Source organism: Orycteropus afer, unplaced genomic scaffold (assembly GCF_000298275.1).
Source record: "Orycteropus afer afer isolate SDZICR_OR568_19922 unplaced genomic scaffold, OryAfe1.0 scaffold00323, whole genome shotgun sequence".
In the NCBI taxonomy this organism is placed as follows: domain Eukaryota; kingdom Metazoa; phylum Chordata; class Mammalia; order Tubulidentata; family Orycteropodidae; genus Orycteropus; species Orycteropus afer.
In genome coordinates this window covers 780640-804574 of record NW_006921910.1, presented here as the reverse complement: position 1 = coordinate 804574, position 23935 = coordinate 780640, and the positions used below count along the sequence as shown (strand labels likewise).

The window sequence follows — 23935 nt, the reverse complement described above, 5'->3', positions numbered from 1 at the left end:
AAACCTTCACATCACAATAGAAAAGAGGACAAGCACAAATACTCAGCATATACTAAAACAACAGCAACAACGGGAATGATAACACAATTCATAAAAATATTGAACCCATCACAAACACAGACATTTATAGCTCACATTATGCCATCTCTCTCATAAACTTTGATCGTGTTTTGATTCTATACTAGACTTTGTGCCATGGCCTGGTATTATAAGGAATTCTTCAAAGGAATTCAAAGTCTAGCACCACAAGTCTATTGGTGACTACTCGCCCCCCATACACATAAAATCTTGAAAGATATGTTACAGTGGTGCATGATCTGGGTAACGTATCATTGGTTCTTGCTGGGGCATTAAAGTGTGTTGCATAAATACCTAAATAAATAAAAAAAAATTTTTTAAAGGAAGATCCAAAAATAAACAAAAGAAAACAGAAAACCCAGTGCTTTGTGCTCCAACCAGAGGGGGTGAGATATTTGAATCAATTCCTGGTAGAATCCAAGCTCAGCTTCTCACAAAGTAGTATTTGAGGGTAGTCTCAGGGACATCAAGCTCAATTGGCATAACATACTACACCAAATATTGTTTCACCTTCTACTTTGGCAAGTAGTGACTGGGATCTTAAAAGCTTGCAAGCAGTCATCTAGATGCAACGATGGGTCTTTCCTCATCCAGAGCAAAGAAGAATGAAGAAAACCAAAGATTCATGGAAACAATTAGTCCTAGTGACTGGTACACCATGCGATCCACAGCCTATATGACTTTGAGACCAGAATAACTAAATGGTGCCCAGCTACCACTGTCAACCACTCGGAGGGGGATCTGTGTAGGAGATCCTGGATAGAGAGGGAGAACAAGGTGGAACAAAACTCAAAATCATTTGGGGGAAAAAAAAAAAGGGTAGGGACCAGGTTTTCTGGTCTGATAGAGCCTGGTGCAACCACTAAGACTATCTATGACCCCTAGCTGCCCCTCAGGTCTGGAATTGAACCCACACCTGTGGCTTCTAGCCAAATAAAAGACAGGCATATGAGGTGAACATGTACCTGAGGTAGATGCATTCCTTGGAGAGAACAATCATGGGAGAAAGAAGGGCTGTTTATGCACAGGGAGACAGCTCAGGGGGCAGGAGTGCATGGAGAGATGGACACAGGGAAGAGGTAACTATTGGGAGGAAGTGGGAGGGGAGCTGTTGCATTGGGGTAAATTGTAGTCAATGTCACAAGACAAAGTATATGTGAACTGCTACATGGAAAGTGAATTTGCTCTAAATTTTCACCCAAAATCACAATTTAAAAAAAACGTAGTATTTGGGGGGAACTTTACAGTGGTGCCCCTCAGCCCCATCTGCCTCTACTAGGGCCTAGTCCTGGATCTACCTCCATGAGACTCAGCGTGGCCTTGGACAGGTCTCTCTCTGGGCCTCAGAGCACCATGTGTTCTGTGCCAGGCACTACATGCAGGTCCCACCACCAGTGCTGAAGTTATTGGTCACACAGGTATGGCTGATGCTGCTCTGTGCTGTGGGCATGGGCTTAGCAGCTGAACAGACTTAAGTTCAGATTCCTAGGTCTGCCAGCTTAGTGGCCTTGAAGTACTCACTGCATTGTTCTGAGCCTGTTTCTTCTGAAAAATGGACCAACAGCACCAGCACCTCTTTCCCCCCCCAGCTTCATGATTGTGACAGACAAGTGGGGAGAGAACCCCAGGCACAGCCCCCAGTAGGCACCCATAACTGATAGTGTGGTTGTGAGGGCACTTGGTGGGCAGTTGCTTGAGACGAATGTGTAAGGTTTGTTCCAGCTATGTGTCTAGGGTGATGTACTGAGTATAAGAGGAGGGATGTGGAGATGAGTAGAGTCCCTTCCCCTCTGCTGTGGACTTTGAGGATGAGGATGGGTCTGACTCATCCTGTTTCTGTGGGACCCAGCACAGGCCATGAACCTGTGCTGGATAAAGGTTTGTTGAAAGAAAAAAGAAGAGGGGCACTGAGGTCACCTTTTCGTTGATTCTATACTGCATCGTAAGTGGGGGGACCATAACACAAAACAAAATGATCACAGGCAGGGGGGAGGGCTAGGAGGAAGGTAAAGCAATGGACAAATTGAGGGCATAGTTGCGGAGGGGACAACTGAGCTTGAGTCAGCAGCAGCTTGTGGTCAGAGAAGTTCATTTCCCCAGCCTCAAGCAGGTGGGCAGTGGGGCCTGTGGCACCCCCAGCAAGAAGTAGCCTTTCCTCACTTATGCCTCATGAGGCAACTGCAGGACATGAAGGAGTAGGTGGGCTGTGCCTACGGTGTCTACATATGCTGACACATGCATGCACATACTCAGATACACACATGCATATCTCCTTCACCTCTCCCCTTAAGCCTCTATCTACCTCCTGAGATTGGTAAGCTATTGGCCACAAAAAGATGGAGAAGTCTTCCTGTCCACCCTTACTAAAGCCACAGACTCCTGCTGTCCCCCTGCTTGGCAGACCTCCTTTAATGGAGCCCCAAGAGGCCCTTGCCACAGGGGTCTTATCCCCCTTCCCCCTGGCGGGGGGTTGTCCAGCAAGGATTTCTTTGGGAGCAGGAGTACTGGGAAGGGGAGACCCCCATGCTGGGGTCCAGACCTGGGGATGGGGGGGGGGCAGCAGGGCTAGGCTGGGTGTAGCCGTGGACTGGGAATCAGGTGGTTCAGAGGCCTCAAATATCTTGAATGGGCTGAGGCTGGGCTGGCCCTGTGGGTACAAGGACCCTCCCCTGCCCTGGAGAGCACTGGCTTTGCGGGTTCCAGGAAGGGAAGCAGACACAAGGGTGGTGGGCAACGCTGACCCATAGGGCCCCAGTCAGGGAGGTGCACTTCTATGCTTAGCCTCACTGCTTACCCTAACCCTACAGGAGTTCCACCTCTTGCTGGGCCCTGGTGGTTTTATCTGTGAAACTGGGTGAGGACAATTTACAATAGACTTTCAATAAGCTCTTGATAGGCATGGAAGGGCAGCTCTGGTACCTGCCCAGTCAGCCCAAGACTCTGGATCCACTTCTCTGGGAGTGGGCCTGGCCCTGACCTTCTGCCCTTAGGCCCCTCCAGGCCCCTTTTTCAGACATATCTCTGATCTAGGCAGAGTCAAGTACAGCTGCCCCCAAAGGGTCATCACACTCAACATTGACAAACACAAACCCACAGCAGCAGCTCTCAGCCCCAGTGCTGATGTCATGAGGGTCTCAGCCCAAGCCTAGCACCAGTGCTGGACACTGACCACATATGGAAGAGGGCTCCAGGAGCCCTTGTGTGACCTTAGGCAGGACATATAGCTCCCCACCTTCTTTAGGAGCTCCCCTCCCACCTCCAACCTCAGCCTATGCCCTAGGAAAGGGGCAAGAACTCAGACCATGCAGGAGGACAAGTGGCCTAAGATCATATAACAAATCTGAGGCCAAGCACAAGCCTGCCCATGTCTCTTCCTGCCCCCTGGATTTGTCCTCACCCCCAAGCTCTCCACAAATCCCATGCTCTTTGATCCACAGTGAGGTGAAAAGCCAACTTCCTCCTCAAAGGGAGCACAGGGTGCCTTTTGGGCAAATCAGCGAGTGAGGAAAGGGGCTTCAATTACACAGTCCCAGGGACAACCTCTCACCCTACCTTCCGAAAACTATGACCACAGGCAAACTGAGTAACTACCTCCGAGCCGCAGTCTCCTCTGGAGGAGCCTGACAGCAGATGGTGAGAATTAAAGACAGAAGCATGTTGTGAAGGAGAGAAGAGCCTGGGTGCTAGGCTCAAGTCCCAGATCTGCCCCTTACTCACTACTAGTTCTTGACAAAATGCTCTAACCCTCTGTGCCTCAGTTTTCTCATCTGCAAAATGGGTAGAAATGAGGCCTGCTGTAAGGAGTGAGGAATGGTGCTGGGCCTGGCAAGAGGTGACAACAGGTCTGTGAGCCCCAGGACAGTGTTGGTACTACGTCCCCATGAGTACTGTGCCAGGAGTAAGAGGTTCCTGGTTGGGCTTGTATATTTCAGGAGCACTTTTTCTTTTTTTTTTAATTGTGCTTTGGGTGCACATTTACAGAGCAGAATTGGTTTTACATTCAACAGTTCATGTACATTTGATTTCACACCCCGATTATCATCCCCAACCATAACCCACTTTCCACCCCTCCCTCCCCTATGACCTCCCCAACCTCGTGCCCTTCTTAACTATGCACTCCTGTCTATCCAACTTTTCATCTTTGTGAATGCTGTCCCTCTGGTGCCCTGTGGCCAATTGCTCCAAGGGGTGTATCTCCGTAGAGTATGTGGGTACATCGCCCTGGGTTGGGTGTTCTGCATGTAAGTCTTTCTGCTATTGGGCTGAGAGCCAATCCTTAGGAGTGAGTCCTATCCCAGGCCTGAAGGGTATTCCAGGGCCATAGTTTTAGGGGTCCCACCAGTCTCCATCCAACCAGTAATTCTGGTCATTATTGTGTTTTTTAATTTTGTTCCACATTTTTCCTCCCACCCTAGCCAGGATCTCCAGTTTTGATCCCTTCCCAAGTGGTTGCCTTGGTAGCTGGGCACCATCTAGTTCTTCTGGTCTCGAGGTCCATAGTGCCTTGGATTAATTGTTTCCAAATGCCCTTGATCTTCTTCACTCTTCTTCTCTGGAGCACTTTTTACTCAAAGTCCCACCCTATCACCCAGCTTTAGGTCTGCCCTCTCCAGCAAAACCCTGACCTCCTTTGGAGGCCTCCCCCTCTTTCAGGCAGCCCTCTCCCACCCCCCTCTGGTCTAACTCTACTCCGAATACTTCCTCATTAAGCCCAAGGGCCACTGGCTCCACGTGGCCAGCACATCAGTGTTCTTTTTCTTTCTCACAGATGCAACCAGGTTCCCTGGGTGGATGGTGCCATTTTCCTGTTTCACGGGAAAGAAAACGGAAGTAGGAGAGCTGAAGTCATTCAGCCAGGGTGGATCTGCATCCAGTGTGGGTTCACGACTAGAGGATCTTTCCCACACAACTTCAGAGGGCTGAGTAGAGTGAGGTTGAGGTGACCTTGGCCAGCTGGGATTCAGGAAGTCCTTGCCTGGCAAATGATGCAGTGGAGAACTGACTCCCAGACCCCATCCCAGGGGAGAAAGGCTGCAGTCTGAATGGAGAAGGAGGGGCAACAATGTCCCAAATAGGTAGGCACATGCTACACAGCTTCTGCCTCACCCTCTTCAGCTGGCACATGACACCATGGCCGTTGCTAGGCATCTGTAAAGCCCAGGTGGGTCCTACCTGTCGTGGAGCTGCTGCACAGTGTGGGGTGGGCACAGGGCCTGGGCAACAATAAGGCCGCCTCCACCTGCCCGCCCTTCTCTCACTTGGCAGCAGTGAGCAGAAGCCATTAGTGCCTGGCAGCCCATGTCCCACAGCTCTGACAAACGCCTTAAATGTTGTCGCCACGGCTCCAGCTGTCCCGCCGGCCGCCTTTACTCCTCATAATAACCAAGTGTCGAGGCTGATTGCAGCAGCGGGATGCAGCCAGTATTCAGAGCAGCTTTTACCCCAGGCATTTCCACCTGGCAGCCTTCGCATCCACCCCACCCTCCACCTCCAGGCCTTTGTCTGCCTGCACCCTCTGCCCATGCCCCCAGGATTGCCCCCTGGACAGCCAGTGCCTGATTTGTGCGTCCCGAGTGGTACCGCAGCTACTACCAGAGCTGGTGGGCAGCAATGGGTGGGATCTCAGGCTCCCACACCCAGCCTGTTGGGAATATCCGGCTCAGATTCCCACTCTTAGGTGAGCTCTGCAGGGAACCCCATCTCATCTTGAGCAGCCGCATCTCTTGGCCTTGTTGGCCAGGGAGGCAGGAAGTGGTCAGAACCCAGGCCTGTTGTGGACAAAGCTGGGTTCCAATTTGAGCTCTGCCATTCGACTGCTGTGTAATCTTGGACAAGTGACTCACCCTCTCTGAGCCTTGATGTCCTTGGTAGTAGAATGGGAATAACAATGGAGCTTCATGGGGCTAAGAGGGAACATGGATATAAATCTGGAGCATAAACCCTTGATCAAGGGAGGTGCCCTGGCCTTGACTACCCTCCTCTCCCCCACAGAAAAGTCACTAATTTCCACCTCCACACCTTTGCCCCTACTGAGGCTCCCACTAAGAATCACCTTTTCTCTCCCCTCAGTCAGCCCTTGTCCTTTAGTTTCATCTGTTGCTCCCTCTTTCAGGAAGCTCTCCTGGCTTAGTCTAACCATGCTCCTCTCCCACACGGTTTATGTGACCTTTGAGCAGGCCCAGAATGCTCAGCATTCTCCTCTCATCATCTACCTTCATCTTCACACAGTCTTGTGAGGTAGGCACTATTAGAAGCCCCATTTTAGAGATGAGATCATCAAGGTTCAGAAAAGGGTATTAGTTGCCCATGTCACACACCCAGTTCCTAGATGGCAGAGTGATGATTGGCTTGGGGTATGAGTGCCCCAAGCTGGTTCTGACCACACCCTGCCTGTCCCAGGCTGGCAGGGCCTCCTCAACTCCCACGGGCAGCCCTGAGATCAGGGGTCAGATGCCCTATACCTACCCAGAGCCTCGATCTCTGCTTGCTAAAGACACACTCCTGCAGCCTGGGGGCAGGAGAGAGGGGTTCAGGGGTCTCAAGTAGGAGCTACCCTGTAGAGGCTCCATCTCACACACAGGCTCACACCAGGAGTGGGAGACCCAATCACACAAGTTGGAGACAGGAGCAAATGAACAGGTGGGCTGAGGCCAGGTGGCCTTCATGCTGGGTTGCAGGGGTGAGAGGGACTTCTGTCAGCAGATACGGAAGACAGGAAGTTGCAGGCCCAGGCAGGTCAGGGATGGACAGAGCTGGCACTGATGGAGAGCAGTATAGACAGGCCATGCTGCTACCCAAGTCAGCACTTTCTCACTGATCAGAGGGATGGGTCCTCCCAGTAGACAGTGCTGGTGCTCTCAGCATGAGGGGTCTTCCTGTGATTGGGTTGCTTATGAGCTGATCTTGAGTGCCATGGGGCACTGTGGCCACTGATCTCTCTCTACTCAGCCTCAGGTCCCTGCTAAAACCAGGGGAGAACTAAGCCCCACTCCCTCCAGGGCCTCTGCCAGAGTGGGCAAGTACTGCCTATCCCACTCCCTACCTTAAGGGTTTCCTTCCTGAGGCACCCAGGTAGAAGTACCAAATGTCCAGGCTGGGTTTGGTTGGTTGATTCATGAGGTCTATGGGCACTGAATCGCTTGTTTATAGGTTCCCTAATCCTCTGATGATGCTAGAGGGTGAGAAGCAGAGAAAGCTAAAGTGAGTGTTCATCAGACTTTCCTCTAGTATGCATAGGACAGGGATGGTGGTGGTGGTCACGAGGAAACAATGGTGGTGCTAGCTAGAGGTAGTGATGTGATGGTGGTGGTGATGAAAAGTGGTGACATAGGTGGTGGTGTCTATGTTGATGACCATAGTGATGAATATGACAGTGGTGATGGGTTGATAATAGTGGTTGTGATGAGGGAGGAGAAGGTAATGGTGGTGATCATGATAAATAATGGTGATGGTGGTGATGGTGGTAAATGGTGATTGAGGTAACATTGATGGTTGCTGGTGGGGGCTCAGTAGTGATTTATCAGGTAGTGAATTACTGGGAATAACAGTGGTAGTGGTGATGTGAGTAATGTTGGTGGTGATGATGGGGCAATGGTGGTGGTGATGGGAGTAACACTGGCAGTAGTGTTAGGGGTAGCTCTGATTGTGGTAATAGAGTAATGTTGGCAGTGAAGTAACACTAGCAGTGAGCATGGGAACATTGGTGGGGGTGATGGAGTAACAATGGTGATGATGAGGGTAACAGTGTCGGTGTCGGTGGTGATGGGAGTAACATTGGTGGTGGGGACAACGGTAATGTGGTGTTAACAGTGGTGGTGGTGATGGGGAGATAGGGCTGGCAGGGCACCCTGTGGAGTACAGGGTAGTCCAGAAGGCTGCACCCTAGCTGCAGGCAGGACTCGATGGGGCTTGCTTGGTTCTCTTTTTCTTTTAACCTCCTTCTGGGTAATGAGATGCAAATTGACAGAAAAGACAATGAGCCAGCCTGCGGCCAGTGGGGCAGCTTTTAGAGTCAGGCTGATTGCCTCCGTGCAGATTTGCATGGCATTAGCCATGCATATCTCCTCCAACAGGCACACGCATTTCATCAGAGGTCATTCTGGTGGTTACCATGCTTGCATCTGGCAAGGGCCAGTGGCCTATGATCCCAGGCCAAGGACAGGGGCAAAACCACATTGACCTTGGCTCCAGGATGTGGGTGGCTCCAAGGAGTCTGGGCCTATGAGGGTGGGGAGTGGATGGAGGGCTTCATGGTCAGCCAGGCCAGGCCAGGGGTCAGGGTCCACATGTGGCAGGCCTACAGGTCCAGTTTGGTCAGCACTATGGTTCCATCTGAGCATATGTTACAAATGTAACAAACAAGCCTCAGGCAGGAGGGAGGCCTGGTCGTGGCCTGGAATGCCTCAGTCCAGGCTGTGCCCCTAACTGGGACTATCACCTGGGCAGTCTCTCTAATCTCTGGGCCTCAGCTTCCCCACTGTGCAGTGAGGCAAATGGGCTCCTGACCTCATGGTCTCTATGGTGAAGGCAGGCGATGATCATCAAGCTAAGCCCTGACTGGTTGCTCAGCAAGAGTGGCTGGGGTCAATTTTCCATGTCCAGATTCACTCATCACAGCCCTCTGAGATGGCCTACCCTCTCCATCACTGTCACCATCACTCACAGCTGCACTTAAGTGGGGGGCTAAGGAAGAATGGAACCCAGGTCACTGCACAAACCTGTCCTTGTAGGCACAGAGAAGAGATAACTACAGGGAGGAAGTGGGAAGAGAGCTGTTACACTGTGGGGATTGCAGTCAATGTCATGAAACAAAATATATATGAACTGCTGAATGGAAAATGAATTTGCTCTATAAACTCTTGCCCAAATGAAAATGAAAAAAAAAAACAAACCTGTCCATGTAGGCCACCCTGCCCATCCTCCCACCTCTGTGCAAGCACTGAAAGTCATGGGCCCAACCTACCCTTGGTTCCCTGATGCTGAGGTGGGCCGGGGCCTGTCCTGCTCCCTTTGCTCTCTGACCTCTGACAGTGGGGCCCAGGACATTTCCCCTCTGTCCTCCAACCCCATCCCAGCCAGTGCCCCCTCAGGCACATCTTGGTGCCCTTTTGGCCCCGCCTCCCTCCTCACTGTCCCACTCCCTCTCCTGAGGTTGGGCCTAATCAGAGCTAATCAGAAAATTATGAGCTGCCTGATTACTGATTAGATTCCTAATGTTAATAAAGTCGAGAAGGGCCCGCTCGGGCTGTGTTTTAGGAAAAAGTATAAAAATAACATCGTGAGAAGGGAGTGTGGTGGCTGGGCGGAGGCTCAGACAGAGCTGTCCTCACAGGCTAGGGTTGGAGCAAAGCCATTCTAGTGGGGAGCAGGGTGAGGTGGGGAGTTCAGGCTCTGCTTTTCCTCGAGGGCAGAGGCTCAGACTCAGGAAGCCTTGCGTGAGCTGAAGGGTCAGAGATGGGGATAAGTTTCAAAGCAGAAGGGCCACCCACCACCCCTTCATTCTGCCAGTGGGGTTTCTACCCCAGCTGTTACTGTAGAGGCCTCGAGCAAGTGCTGCAAGGAGCTCTGGCGGCACAGTGCCTAAGACATTTGAGTGCTAACCAGGAGGTTGGCAGTTCAAATCCACCAGCTACTCCTCAAAAGGAAGACAGAGCAATCTACTTCTGTAAAAATTTACCACCTCAGAAACCCACTAGGGGTCGCTATGAGTCAGAATAGACTTGATGGCAGTGAGTTGTTTTTTTTTTAGCAAGTGCTGTACTCAGGACTGAATTGCAGTAAGAAGAAGTTAGGTGGGATATAAAGAACTTGCTGACGGCACACCACATGAGGACAGGACCATGTCTCTACTGCTCATTGACCTCTTCATGCTTAGCACAGACCAGGCACACAGTAAGTACTTAACATTGTTGACAGGAAGGAGATAGGGTCACATCAACCCTTCCCTGATGGACCCTCTGTCCCTGAGCCATGATGAGGGCACAGGGTGTAGAAGCATCTAAGAAGCCCCCTTGGAGGAGGACATTGGAGCACATCAGAAGAATGTAGAGACCCAACTCCTGGCTGACCTGGCCAGATGAGAACCTCATCTCCTCCCCCCATAGCTTCTCATCCCAGCAGCTTTTGGTTTTGCAGCAGCTGAGTGGGGCTGTGGGTGACATTTTCATAAACTCAGAGTGGGGTCAGGGTCCTGGAGAGCAGATGTCAACAATTCAGACACCTGATGCAGCCCTTAGCCCCTCTGCCTGGGGTACCCAGTGAGTTCATGTTTAGACTCAGCTCATTCTGCCCACACCTGTACCATCTTGGATCTCTGTTTTTTATCATCCTCACTGCTCTGGCCTTGTCTCTGTCCCAGGGAAACCCAGAGCCTCTGAGCTGGCAGGTCCTGGAGGATGCCTCCTGATCCACCACCAACCCCACTCCTCTTTCCCCTGTTGACCATGAAGGAAGTCTGAGGCCACTTAGCGCCTCTGGGCTGAACTATCCTGTTCCCAGCACTGGGCCACACAGATCCATGAGCCCATTCTCTGCCCTCCAGGGACCACTTCTGGGAGACAGCTGAACACACAAGCAATATAGAGTTGCCACAGGAGGTTCTGGGAGCTCATCCTAGCAGGGGTACCAGGCTTCCTAGAGGAGGTGGATCAGCCTGACTCCTAAAAGCTGAGGAGGAGCAAGCCAGGTGAGGGGCAGAGGAAGGGTAGGCCAGGCAAAGGTACAGCATTTACAAGGGTGGGGAACCCAAGCATGGCTGTAGGGCAACATTCAAGGTCAGCGTGGTGGGAGAGTAATGAGTTTGGGAGAGCCAGGCCACACGGGGCCTTGTAAAGGATGTCAACAGGTAAGGGAGGAGTGGTCAGAGCATCTGTGACCAGAGGTCACAGAAGACAAGACAGAGGCACAAGGGCCTGAGTGGAGGCCTGAAGGTGCAGGGACCTGGGCTAATGAACCACACAGCTCTAGGTGGGAGACTGAAGCCTGACTGCATTGAGTTGGGGGCTTGTTGGAGAGGCCTGGTCAGGAAGGAGGTCTTGGCAGTGGGGAGCTTTGGAGGGGAGCAGCTTCTAGCAGGTGACCTTGGGAAAATGATGACCCATCTTGGGTGGGACTAGATGAACAGGACATCCCAATAGGTCCTGAGTCCTTGCCTGAGCCAAGCTAGAGGCCAGGTCAGAGTGCTGGGGAACAGCAGACAACAGTTCCCAGCAAACCAGGGCTGTAGAAAAGGACAGCCCATTGGCGTGAGCTTCAGAGAAGACCAATTGCACCCCTGGCTCTGGGTTTCCCTGGTACAAAGATGGCAGAGACAAGGCAGAGTGGTGCAAATGATAAAAAACAGAGATCCAAAATGGTACAGGGCTGAAGGTGTGGGCAGAATGAGCTGAGTCTAAACATGAACTCAATGGGAATCCCAAGCAGAGGTGCTGAGAGCTGCTGCATCAGGTGTCTGAATTGTTGAAGTCTGCTCTCCAGGACCCTGACCCCACTCTGAGCCTTATGAAAATGTCACCCACAGCCCCACCTAGCTACTGCAAAACCAAAAGCTGCTGGGGCCCTCCTGGTGTGAGAAGCTATGGGGGAGGGCATGAGGCTCTCATCTGGCCAGGTCAGCCAGGAGTTGGGTGAGGGGAGGTTAAGCCAAGGTCAGCAGGCCTCAGAAAGAAGCTGAGAGGAGGGACAGTCAGGAGACTCCCCAAGTGAGGTCAAGGGAAGGGGCAACCCAAGGCTTGGGACTATGACTCCAGTATCCAAAGTGAGTCCATGTGCACATCCTGCTCTCCATCCATGTCCTGGGAGGGGGTCAAGCAGGGTTCTGGTCTCAAAGATGAGAACTGGTCCCCCAAATTATGTGCTGGGTCAGTTGCCGAGCCTCAGGAAATCGGGCCTCCCAGCCCCTGGAGGGAGTGGGTGGTTGTCACACACAAGCACACACATACCCATGCCCAGAGACCGGCTGCTGTCTCCAGAACATGGCTTGATGAGGGGAAAGAAGGCAACAAGCTCCATGTTCCACTCAAATAACATGTCCTCCTGTTCCCATAGCCAGATAGTGGCTGAGAGCCCTCAGCATGATACCTTCACCTGATGCTATCTGCATGTGCTTTTTTAAAAGGTTAAAAGAAACTGATGAATTACACTGGGTCATAATTCAGTGGGGGAAAACTGGCAAAATTATGAGAAATTCCACCTGACTCACCAGGGACTGACTGATTCACCCACTGAAATGTACAGGCTTCGTGCTGGGGAGAGCACCAGCTGGGTTGGAGGATTCTTATCCATGTGAATCCCCAAGGGATTGGGCTGGGCAGGGCAGTGCCTTGGAACCAGCAACCCGGGAGTGAGCACAGCACAGCCCTGCATTCGGGAGTGCCACAGGGGCACGTCTAACTCCACATTGCTGTTCTCCAGAGCCCCTGCACAAACACGCCGCCCAAGCTGTCAGATTTATTGATTTGTTTCTCATTGGGGCATCTCTCACAAGTGTTCAACATCCTGGGGACCCAAGAGCAGCAGCAGTAACTGGCAGGGCAGAGATATCTCAAGTCTGTCCAGGAGCCAGGCCTGCCCTCCACCTGTGGCTCTGCAGACCACCCTTCACACTTCCTGTGATGGGCTGCTCATCCCTCCTAAAGCAGCCATAAGCCCGAGTTGAAATCTCCAGGAGATGAGCCTTCCTTGGAGGCAAGACCAGCTGTGCCTGGAGTTTAGGAAGTACCCTGAGCTTGGGTATTAGGCTTGACCCACAGGTCCCAAAAGCTGGTCTGTAAATTAAGGCTGATCTCTTGCAAATGGTTTGTGTTGCCAGAGGCCCCTTTCCTCACCCCGTCACTGGACACATTTGGTTCATGTCTAGCAACACATGTCTAACAACACTCATTCCTTTTTACGTAAGCACGGTTCCAGTTTAAAGATAAAGCAAGTGACCTATGGCATCTAAGTTATTGCCTGTGACTATCATGACACCACCTTTCCTTTCCTGGGAAAGAGTGTCTTTCAGAGTTCACATCCTTCCTAATGTTGTTGTTGTTGTTATTTGCCGTCAAGTCTGACCCGACTCATAGCGACCCCTCCTTGGGTTTCCGAGGCAGTATCACTACGAAAGTAGATTGCCCCATCTTCCTTCCAAGGAGTGGCTGGTGGGTTTGAACCGCCAGCCTTCTGGTTAGCAGTCAAGTGCCTTAGGCACTATGCTACCAGAGCTCCCTCCTTCCTAATACTGAGGTTTAAATATCCATCTTTTGGTAAAACACTAGTAAGAGGGGAGAAAGAGGTTTTTTTAAGCATCTTCTCTTGCAAGTACAACATTGGCAGCCGTCCCTGAGTCTCCAGGATGTTCTGGGAATTCCTGGTCTGAAATTTGAGGCTCTGGGACACCAGGTCCTCAGCCTCAACTGCTCAAGGCCTTGCCCTCCCCACCTCCATCATGGAACACCCCTCACTTCTTTATATTTTTCCTAGGAAATTAAAACACAGGTTGTCCCTTGCAGATGGGGCTGAGGGGCCACAGGAATCGATAACCAAGCCCAGAATGCCCACAGGGAGCCAGCAAGCCCAGGCCCAGGAGTGGAGAGGCAGAAGCCCCCTCCACAGGGAAGCCACAGCTCGAATGAGTTTTTCCCTGTTACATGTATTCTGACCTTTTTTTAAAGAAAAAAATTCCATTTTACTAATTTTTTTTTTTTTTTTTTTTTTTATCAACCTGTGGAGGACACATACGGTAGGAAGGGAAAAGGTCAGGGAGCCTGTCGCTGCCAACAACGGCGCAAGCCTCACGTGACTACTTTCCCCTGAGGCGCCCTACGTGGCCAGAGTGTTGTTTTCCTTGCGGTTTTTGGTTGCTGGAATTTTACTCAGGGTTTTGGGTCACCCCCCGCCCCCATGTTGTTCTGATGTTGTTTTATCTTGATGCTGGGAGCGTTGTTAATACAAATAGGGTGGGTCGGATATATCATGGGGCAGGAGCCAAATGTGTCCAGTGTGGATGGGGCAAGGAGGAGGGAAGGGCCTCAGAGAAAAGGGATGAGCAGGGTGGGAGGACAAAGCTGAGGGCTTATCCTGACCCCAGGACATAGGGGTGTCAGCAGTGCACCTGGCAAAGGAAGGCAAAACCACCAGTGTCTTTCCATCACCTGTAATGCATAAGGTTGTGAATCCTGGTCGAGCCCCACTCTACCCATCCTGGTGCATTCCTATTCATCCCTCAGAACTCAGCAATAAGAGGGATCAGGACAGGCCCTGCCTTTAGGAGGTCATTGTGACTGAGGTTTTGCCATAAAGCTCTGAGTGCATCATGTGCCTCACGTGGTGGCAGTCAAATGGGTTGTCAAGGCAGCCATTGCTCAAGTAGCAAGAACTGTCTGTCCACATGTGTACCTCCCTTCAGACCACAAGTTGTGCAAGGACAAGGGCCACGTTGGGATTGTCCTTGTCCCTGACTGTAGAAGTACCTGCTTTGAGCAGGCGTGAATGAACAGACAAGTGCCTGCTCAAGCTGAGGCTGCAGGAAGGAGAAAAACAACAGGGCCAGGAAGACCCGACACCCCACCTGCACTTCTGCCCCTATTGTCAACCCAGGGCTCCAGCTTCCTCTTTCTAAGCTGCATCTTGCTTCATTATTATGCAGATATTTTAATTATGCAGATATGTTTTTAGACAGTTTTAAATATGTATATTATTTACTCATTAGACCATAACAGCTCTGGAAATTGGAAATCTGTATTTAGTATCTATCAGTGCACAATACAGAGCTAATACAGGACCCACAGGTAGGGAGGGCAGGAGGGTGACAGTGGTGGCACTGGGGGGGTGCTGCTAGGCACCCTGGCGCTCATCCCCTCCAGGGCCCAGGGCCTCCAAGTTTCGGGGTTAGGCCCAGAGCAGCATCTGAGAGGCAGCCCCTGACTCCCGTCCTGCTGTGGGGCACATGTGTGTCCAAGGCCTTGAGCCCAGCCAGCCAGGCCCCACCCGTCTAGACCTGGCTCCTTCCCTGGGATGGTCACTGTCCAATGTTGCTGGGCTTTGGCATCAGGTAGACCTGGGTTTGACATCCCCTCTACCACTTCCTCCCCTGTTCCCTCTCCTGTAAAAGGAGGGGAGCAAAAGAACCCACCTCTCAGACATATGACTCAGTCGGATAGGGACATAGTCCTTCCCCCACTATGAGATTAACTGCACCAGTCAGTGACGCCCTGGACCAGGTTAGGTGCTGGGGGCTGCGTCTGGTGTCATCCTGTTAATGTTACATTCCTTGCAGCCCTCTAACAGTATTTCCAGGTAATCTACTTGGTGGTGACTTTGCTCTGGGCTTAGCTGCCCACAGCCTCTGCCTCAAGGTCCCCATCATGGTTTCTGCATGGCTCAGACCCCAGTGGCCCCGATCTCCACATCCTGCCCTACAGGTTCAGGGCCTTTTAATCCCAGACCTCTAACATCCTCTTGGAAGTGGGAGTAGCTATAACTAATTAAGACCTAAATACTTAGTCTTTCCCTCTGGGCTGCACAAAACAAGTCCTCTTTGATGGGCAGTTGCTCCCTTAGGCCTGAGAGCACTGGAGGGGGCGCTCCTAGGTGAAGAGAGAGAGTGGGGAAACCCAGCCTGGGGGAGGAGCAGTTAGCGAAGAGGATAGGGAAGCCTGAGGGCTTCAGTCCACCAGCACCCAAGCCCCTCCCAGGATGCAGTGGGACCTCACCTGCCAGGCACTGGCCTCTGAGGGCAACCATCCTGGCCCCCCAGAGCTGAGTCTTTTATCTCAGGTCACTGTCTGTTTCAGCTCTGTGGCAACTGAAAAACATTTAACTTAGTGAAATGTAAAGGTATCTGTGCAGGGAGGCTGCTCCCCGGGGGAGTTTTGTCCCCAGCTCAGCGCCACCCGTCCTTTCTTGCCTTTTCCTGTAAGAACCATTCCCGGAGCTGAGGGAAATTGATTGTTAAGTGAAACTCTCTGATAATTGCTTCTGAAATGCCTGCTGTTATCGTGATGGACTCGTTGTGAGGAGCCCCGCTCAGCAATCCCACCACAGATCCCTATAACACCATGGTCATGCAGGGGACAGTGCAGGCCAGGCAAGGAACCATCAGTGGCTTCACAGCAGCAGCATCTTCACAGGCAACCCTTATACCCCAAGAATGAGACTCAGAGGTTTAAGCACATGCCTCGGGTTACACAACTGGCCTGGCAGAGCCAGATTCAAGTCCAGGCCCAGAGATGCTTTGATCTTGATTTAGCAGACATTCATTGTGCACCTACTGTGTGCGGGGTACCAGACACTGCCGCCACTGAGCTGAGGGCTTGCAGGGGTGGGGGATGCAGACCAGGCAGAAGGCTCTTTGAGTGCCACAATGGGGCACAGGTGGGGCTTGGCAAAGGGAGTTCGGTGGGGATCACGGAGTAGTCAGGAAGAGAATGTGAGGTTTAAGCTAACAGCTCAAAGGTGAAGGAGTGAACCGGGCCAGAGGAGTCCAGGAGAGAATATGGGGAGGGAGCACCAAATGCAAGCACCTGGGGGCAAGGAGAATGGGTGATACAGCAGATCACAGAGCCCAAGCAGGGATGAGCAGGGAGCCTTGGAAAAGGACGGAGCCGTGGCCCCAGCACTGCCTCTACCCCTTCCCCTGCCCCTGCCCCTGCCCTGCTGGGAGTCCTATTTCCTTAGTTTTCCTCCCTTGTTTGCCTGCCCCAGACTGTGAGGAAGGCCCTGGAGAATTGGGAAGATAGATAAAAGAATGAACTTTGAGGAAGATGGAGGCAGTGCAGTGAGCATGGTCTGGGTGCCCCCTCAGCAGGCCTGACTGCTGTGAGCACTGTGGGGACTAGAGCCTGAGGCTGTGAGTGCCCAGCCTGGGCCAGGCAGGTGGGCTAAACCTGAAGATCCCTCCCCTCAGGACATGTCCTGCGCATCCTGCTGGGCATGGAGAAGGGGAAGTCCAAGAGCTGAGCAAGGGCAGAAGGGGGCTTCCAGAGGAGATGACATAAGCTGATAGGGCTGACAGGGGTGATAGGGAGGCCATCCAGGATAACAGAGGTGGGCAAGCTTGCTAGGAGCCAGCAAGAGAAACTCCAGAAGACTAACCCCCTATGGGCAGCTGCTGGGAGTTAAAAGTGGGGGGGCAGCCAAGATCCTACCCATCCTCTGAGTAGACATAATTATTATCTCCAATGTACGGACAGGAAATTAAGGTCCAGAAGGGTAAAGCCACTTGCCTGAGGAAGTAAGAGGTGGAGCTGAGATTTGACCCAGGCTAGGGCCCCAGGGTACAGGAGCTGGTTTCCAATTCGATCCCCTAGTGGACCACACCTGGTCCTCTCACCTCTCCCACTATTGGCCCTGGTGGGCCACAGCCTGCCCACTGCACCCTCAGGCAGCTGCCTCGACCCTTCCTCCCACACCACCAAGCCCATATGCTTAACAGTTTCCACACGTCCAGCGCCCAGGGATGGACTGATTGATCTGTAACACCGAAAAAAATAATAATGGCTTGATCGTTACTGAGGATTAAAAGTAATCCTTTTGCTGTGGCTATTGCGACTCTGTTATTCACGAGTCAGCGGGCTGACCCAGGCTTTTGAACTCATGGGACTCCATGAGCTCAAGGAGGCCAGGGGCTGGGCCCCTCCCTCTCTGGGTGTCCCTTGCCTTGGCTGCACAGCCAGGGGGCTGGAGGACCCTGTAGACCCCATGTTCCTGGGGCCTGTGGTTTCTTGGGTCAGAGCTGAGCCCTGAGAGGGTGGAGGAGTAGGCTTCCCCTGGTCAGGGGTGGAAATGGGAAGAGGATGGATCCTCAGAACTACGGCCCAGTTTGGAGACCTTCGCTAGTGTCAGTTTGGGGCCGGCATCTTCATAGCCCCTTGGCTTTTCTGTAAGAAGGGGTCCCACCTGGTTGTTCCCACACTCTGCCCCAACCTCAACCCCATGAAGGACAGTGATCTCAGCGGAACCCACCCAGTGGGCTCCTGGCCTGCTCTGAGGAATATCTGTGTTCCAGGGAAGGTGGTGGGCCACCTGATGAGGAAGGGAGGGGGCAATGATGGCTGCCTGAGGCTGAGCTGGGCCCTGCCTCCAGACAAGAGCCTCCTCTCAGGCTGAGTCCGTGGGCTTCACAGATCCACCAGCCCAAGTGCTGAACTCAAGACCTGGTGTGCTCAGTTAACGTTAGTAACACATGTTACCCATACATGTAATATTCTCTGAGGACAGGTGCTACAGGCTTGTGAATCAGGGGCCTCCCATCCTGGGGGTCAGAGCTAGGGTGAAGGTATGGTGGTTTAGGCCAAAAGGAAACCTCATTAGGCATGGGGCCTCAATAAAGTCTTTCCTTTTATATCCAGAGCAATAGGAAGCTACCAAAGGGTTGGAGGGCTGCTACAATATGGTCAGATCTATGTTTTGAGATGAGGCTTCAGCAGCTTCATGTGGAGAGTAGATAAAGAAACACAAGCAGAAGCACAGAAACCTGGGGGAGGACAATGTCGGGAGAGTGGCAGCCTGGTTGGGGGTGAGGGGTGCACAGGAAGTGATCTGAGCAGTAGATGGAGTCTGGAATGAATGGGCTTGTAACAAGAGGAAGTGGTGTGCACTTAGGTAGGCCTGAGGATTAATTATCCCAGGAAGGAATCCAGGAGCTCAGGAGGGGCCAGCATTAGAGGCAACACATGAGAGGCATCTGGGAGTAGAGAGGTCTGTGGTCCCTGAGGCCCTAGCAGTACAAAGCCCAGTGGACAGGCAGAGGAGAGTGTAGGTTCTGCCCTGCAGTCCAGGGCAGACAGAGGATAGAGCCTACAAAAGAGAGGCAGCTGGAGAGGAAGGTGAAGGACAAAAGGGCTCAGCATTGTAAGGGGGTTTGACTCTAGCAGAAACTTTCTGCTGCCTCCTCGATCCCTGAGGCCTGAGCTGGGAGGAACCAGGCCCAGAGGGAGTAGAGAAGGCTCTGAGCAGCCCTCGAGCTGCCAGGGCTGATGTCCTGCCCCATGAGAGTAGAGGCTGAAGCTCTGCATGGGGTCCCACCCTGCTCTCCCTACCCCGTTGGCCCATGCTGGAAAGGAGGACAAGCTGGTCTCCTGCATCCCGATTTCTATTTCCCCTTAATGGGCCGTTATCAGGCTTTATGAGCACCTCCCCTCTGGGGACCCATGTGCCATGTTGGGTCTCGTTTGGTGAATAGGGGCATGATGTCCTAAATATCAAGGTGCCAAGGACTCCTGAGTAGGAAGTGAGGCCTAGAAGCAAAACCCTGGCTGTTCCACCCATAAGGTAGGGTTCTCAGGACCAAGATGGCATCTTGGGGAGGGCACAGGGAACCGAAACTGCCCCCTCATGAGCAGTTCTACCCCTCACTGGGCGTGGTGGACCCCATAGAGGTGGCCTGGAGACCCCGGGCACAGGCTGGGAAAGATGAATTCAATGATAAGGGCTGGGCTTAGGGCCCCAGCTCAACCAAGACTGTGAGACCTTGGTCAGACTGCTTGCCATCTCTGCACCTGAGTATCCTTGTCTGTCTAGGCTTCATAATAGGCTTGTTTCAGACATGTGAAGGTAGCAGGTACACGTATCCCTGGCCTAGGGAGCACCTGACATACAGTAGGGTCAGAGCTTCGAGTTCATGGTCACAGTTATCATGATTAACAGGATTCCACTGCACTCAGCTCTGCTGGAGACACAGAAGGGCCAGATTTAGCCCCATCCTCGGGAACACTGAGATTTCCAGGGGGACAGGATCCATGGGTTGGGCCAAGCAAGAACCCCTAGGTGGCCTAGGTTCAGGCCTAGAGCATGGCCAAGTCCCATTGCCTCCTCCAGGAAGCCTTTCCTAACATCCTGCGTTCCCACAGCCCTGGGCTTCCCACACCTCCACTACCCCCACCTTGTGCTGTTCTGCATGGTTATCTGTCTGCTTCCTCCTCTGGATTGTGAGCTGACCATACCCAGTGACAAGGACACAGCAGTGCTCTAAGGGCAAGGCAGTTTGCTCACAGGCACAGGGCTGTGCTGGAGGAGGTTGCCAGAAAGAACCCCAAAGGATGGGCCAGGTTTGTGCAGAGAGGGCTTAGGGAACTCTTCCAGGAAGGGGCTCAGAAAACCTGGGAGAGGGACTGTGAAAGTGGGTACCTCCTGCCAGTCCCTGAGCATAAAAAGGACTGGGTCAAAGGAGCATCGGTGAAGCGCTCTGTAACATGTAGCAAATCACCCTTTGGCAGGGGAGGGTTTTCCTCTTGGTGCTGGGGTGACACTGGTTTGTAGGAGATAGAGAGTAGCAATGGGGGTTGGAGCCTCCAGCCCTGCCCTGCGGATCTCCCTGCCATTATCTGCTGGGCTGAAATGCAGAGTCCCACAGAGATGTCACTTGGGTCTCTATGCAGGCTTCACCTTTCCTGTGTAAACCCAGCTATGAGTGGAGGAAATGCCCACATAGCAAGTTGGGCATGTCTGGGGCCAACGAGTCTCTGGTGGACTGGGGTCTTAAAAACTTGTGAGTGGCCATCTAAGATACAACTATTGGCCTCTCCTTGTCTGGAACAAAGAAAATGAAGAAAATAAAAATTTCAAGGAAACAGGTCTGAAGGACTAATGGACCCTGCAACCTACAGCGTGCATTAGCCTGAGACCAGAAGAACTAGATGGTGCCCAGCTACCACTACTGACTGCTCTAATCAGGATCACAATAGAAGGTGCTGGACAGATTGGGAGAAAAATGTAGAACAAAATTCAAAATCATAGAAGAGAGCATATTTACTGGTCTGACAGAGACCGATGGAACCCCTGAGACTATGGCCCTCAGACACCCTTCAAACCTGGAACTGAACCCACCCCTGGGAATCACCATTCAGCCAAACAATAGACAGGCCACCTGTGAGGAACGTGTTCCTCAGAACAATCAACCCCAAGACCAACCCACAAGACCAAAAGGGCAGCATTTGCCCAGAAACAGAGCTCGGAAGACAGAAAGGGGCAAGAAAGAAGGAGGAATGGACATGGGGAACCCAGAAAGGAACTGGGAGGAGCATTGTTACATTGAGGAGACTGCGATCAATGTCATGAAACACAATTTGTATAAACTGTTGAATGAGAAACTAATTTTCTCTGTAAACTTGCACCCAAACCACAATAAAATATTTAAAAAAAAAAAAATGTCTCTGGTGGGATGGACAGGTCCCTGAGCCAGCCTGGCCCAGGATGTGCTGGGGGCGGCAGGGGAGAAGAACACTGTGGGACAGCCATGGGGCAGGCTGCCTTCCCTCAGCCTCTGACCTCTCTGTGCTCTGTCCCTCAGAGATTGGCCGATGCTGCAGAGAACTTCCAGAAAGCCCACCACTGGCAGGACAACATCAAGGTAAGACGCAAGACGCCTTTACCAGCCCCTAGGACCTGCATATCTCCAGCAAGGGTAGATGTGAATGGGGGCAGATACCCGACACTCTGGAGGGCCACTAAAGGGTCTGTGGAGTAGAGCTGGTAACTTTTAAAGCAAACATTTGAGGCTCTGCCCCTGTGCTGGGGCATGGGGTGTAGACAGGAGCTCCAGTTCCCTGAGAGGAGCATGGAGTCACTCATGAGTGGACCAACTACTCTGAAGTGGCGTTCCCCAAAGTTGGTATCTCCTTAGCAGTTAAAGAGGTGACCAGATTCCTTGGAATGCCCATGGGGCAAAAAGGCATCTTCTTGACTGCAGGACTTTTCAGAGCCTTTGATAAATGACTGGGAGAAACACTGAAAAAGGAGGGCTGCATCTCTTTGTGGTCTTCCATAAGCAACAACCTGTCTTCCCAGGAGGCCCTCAGGCTGGAATCAGGGGACCAGACCATCCTCAAGAAGGGACAGCTTCAGGCCACCTTCTTCTGTGGTTTCCTTGGGTCCAGGATGGGAAGACAGGGATGATCAGACCCATGTTACAGATAAGGAAGTTGAGGCTAATGAGAGCTGCGCTAAACCCAAGATCTCACAGGAAGTTGGGGACATAGTGGGGTGAAACTCCAATTCTTCAAGCCAGGGTCTCTCCACTGGAGAAACAGGTCCAATTATTACCCCTATTTTACTGATGAGAAAACTGAGGCACAAAATGGTTAGACCTACCTGAGTTACCTGCTGGTGGCAGAAATGCTTGGCTGGGCTGTCAAGTGCCAGACACCCAAACCTGCTCCTCCCAGGTACCTGTCCCCTGAGTCATCCTGAGCCACTTTGCCCACACCATGGCCTTCTTCCTTCACTGCCTGGTGGCTGCTGGGGGTTGCCTTCAGTGAGCTCATATGGGCCTTAGGAGGCAGATGATTTTTTTAATGTGAATAAATAAATGAGTCAGTGACTCCCAGAGCTGATCCCCGCTCCCTAAGGGCCTCAGACTGACACTTTTCCCTCTCCCTGTTTCAGCACCACTACCTGTCACCGGGCCCCTGTGCCTTCTCAGCCCTTAGGTCCCAAATATGGTGGCAGCAACCAGCGTATCTCTCTCACCTGCCACCAGGACCATGCCACTCACCTCCAAATAACCCCTGCCCTGGCACTCCTGCTTATAAGGCCTAGTCCTGAGCCTGGATGCAGCCACTGTTCCTCCTTTCTGACCTCACTGGTCACTCCACTCCTCCTGTACTCTAGCCACATATAACACCTCACTCCAGATCCTTTCCTGCCTCCAGCCTTTGCTCATGCTGATCCTTCCACTGTTCCTCCTGGAGCCCAGCTCCCTGTGAGGCTGCTGTCCAGCTCATCAGCCCCTCTGCCCTCTGGACATCCAGGAACCTCAGTACATGCTGTGTCCCTGCATTCATTCCTGACATACCAGCTTCCACCACAGTCACCTCTTAGGACAGGTGCACAGGGCAGGCACAGGAAGAGCAAGTGAAGGAATCAGACCTCCCAGTCCAGGCCCTCACTGGAGACAGAGACTCCCTAGGACCCAAACCTTTTACCTCTTCCTGACTGCAGAAGATCCAAGACTTCCAGGAATCTCCTGCCAGATGTCTGACTCCTGATTTTCAGCACTCCCCAAGGCAGGGAGGGGAAGCTTATCCCAGATAGTGGTAGGCACCATAGGGGACTCCCAGGAAGGAGGGCCCAGGTCTTAACAGGCATAGGGGTGATGCTAAGACATTCAGCTTGAAAACCTGTTCCCTGGGCACTGGGTCACAGTCCCTCTCTGAGCTCAGTCACCCATCTGGAAAAGTACTGGCCAGTGTCTGTGCTGCCTGACAGCTCTGACATGGTATGTGAAAAGGTCAGTCACACATGTAGGTGCCACATCGGTGATGGTGTAGCACATGTGTGGCTGTACCAGCTTTTGAGCTCTGGGTTCACCTGTCCTGAGATACGTAAGGATTGGCTGCTGGCCAGCCCTGTGTGTGAATGACCACAGGCACCCCAGCCTCACTCACTCAGTGCTCATCGCCTTTCCCCACTACAATCCATCAGTCTGCCTGCCTACCTGTCTGTCTGTCCTGCTGGTGTTTTGGGGGGCAGGGTAGGGCTGTAGTCCTCCCTCGTCCCCCAGCTGCAGGGTCACTGCTTTTCCCAGGAAGCATTGCAGCTGCCACAGCTGCCAGGCTGAAAGGCATTAGCGCTAATGGTGGACCCATTAGCTGACGCACCAGCGAGCTCTGCCTGGGCTGCCAGAGAGAGCTGGCAGTGGCTGCCAGCGGGGGCTGTCCGTTCTGAGGGAATGTGGGAGATTGAGGTTGGAGAAGGGATGATGTTTTGTCTCTTGCAGGCACATGACCCATCTCCTTCCCAATGACCTTCAGGAGGTGACAGATAAGAAGCCATATTCCTCCCCTGCAGGCCATGGCCCCCTTCCTGTGTCACAACCCGTCTCAAACTCAAGGCCTTTATCCAAGCCAGGTCTTCTCCCAGGAATGTGTCTGCCCCCTCC

The 23935-nt window shown here is 52.5% G+C and overlaps 1 protein-coding gene across 1 annotated transcript in view; it reads left to right on the top strand.

The window, feature by feature from the left end:
• CACNA2D2 (calcium voltage-gated channel auxiliary subunit alpha2delta 2) overlaps positions 1–23935 on the top strand; it is a 159399-nt gene that overhangs the window by 107445 nt on the left and 28019 nt on the right. The window contains exon 4 of the mRNA XM_007952009.1: positions 21347–21406. Within this exon, the coding sequence (XP_007950200.1) occupies positions 21347–21406 (60 nt within the window). The remainder of the gene's footprint in view (positions 1–21346; positions 21407–23935) is intronic.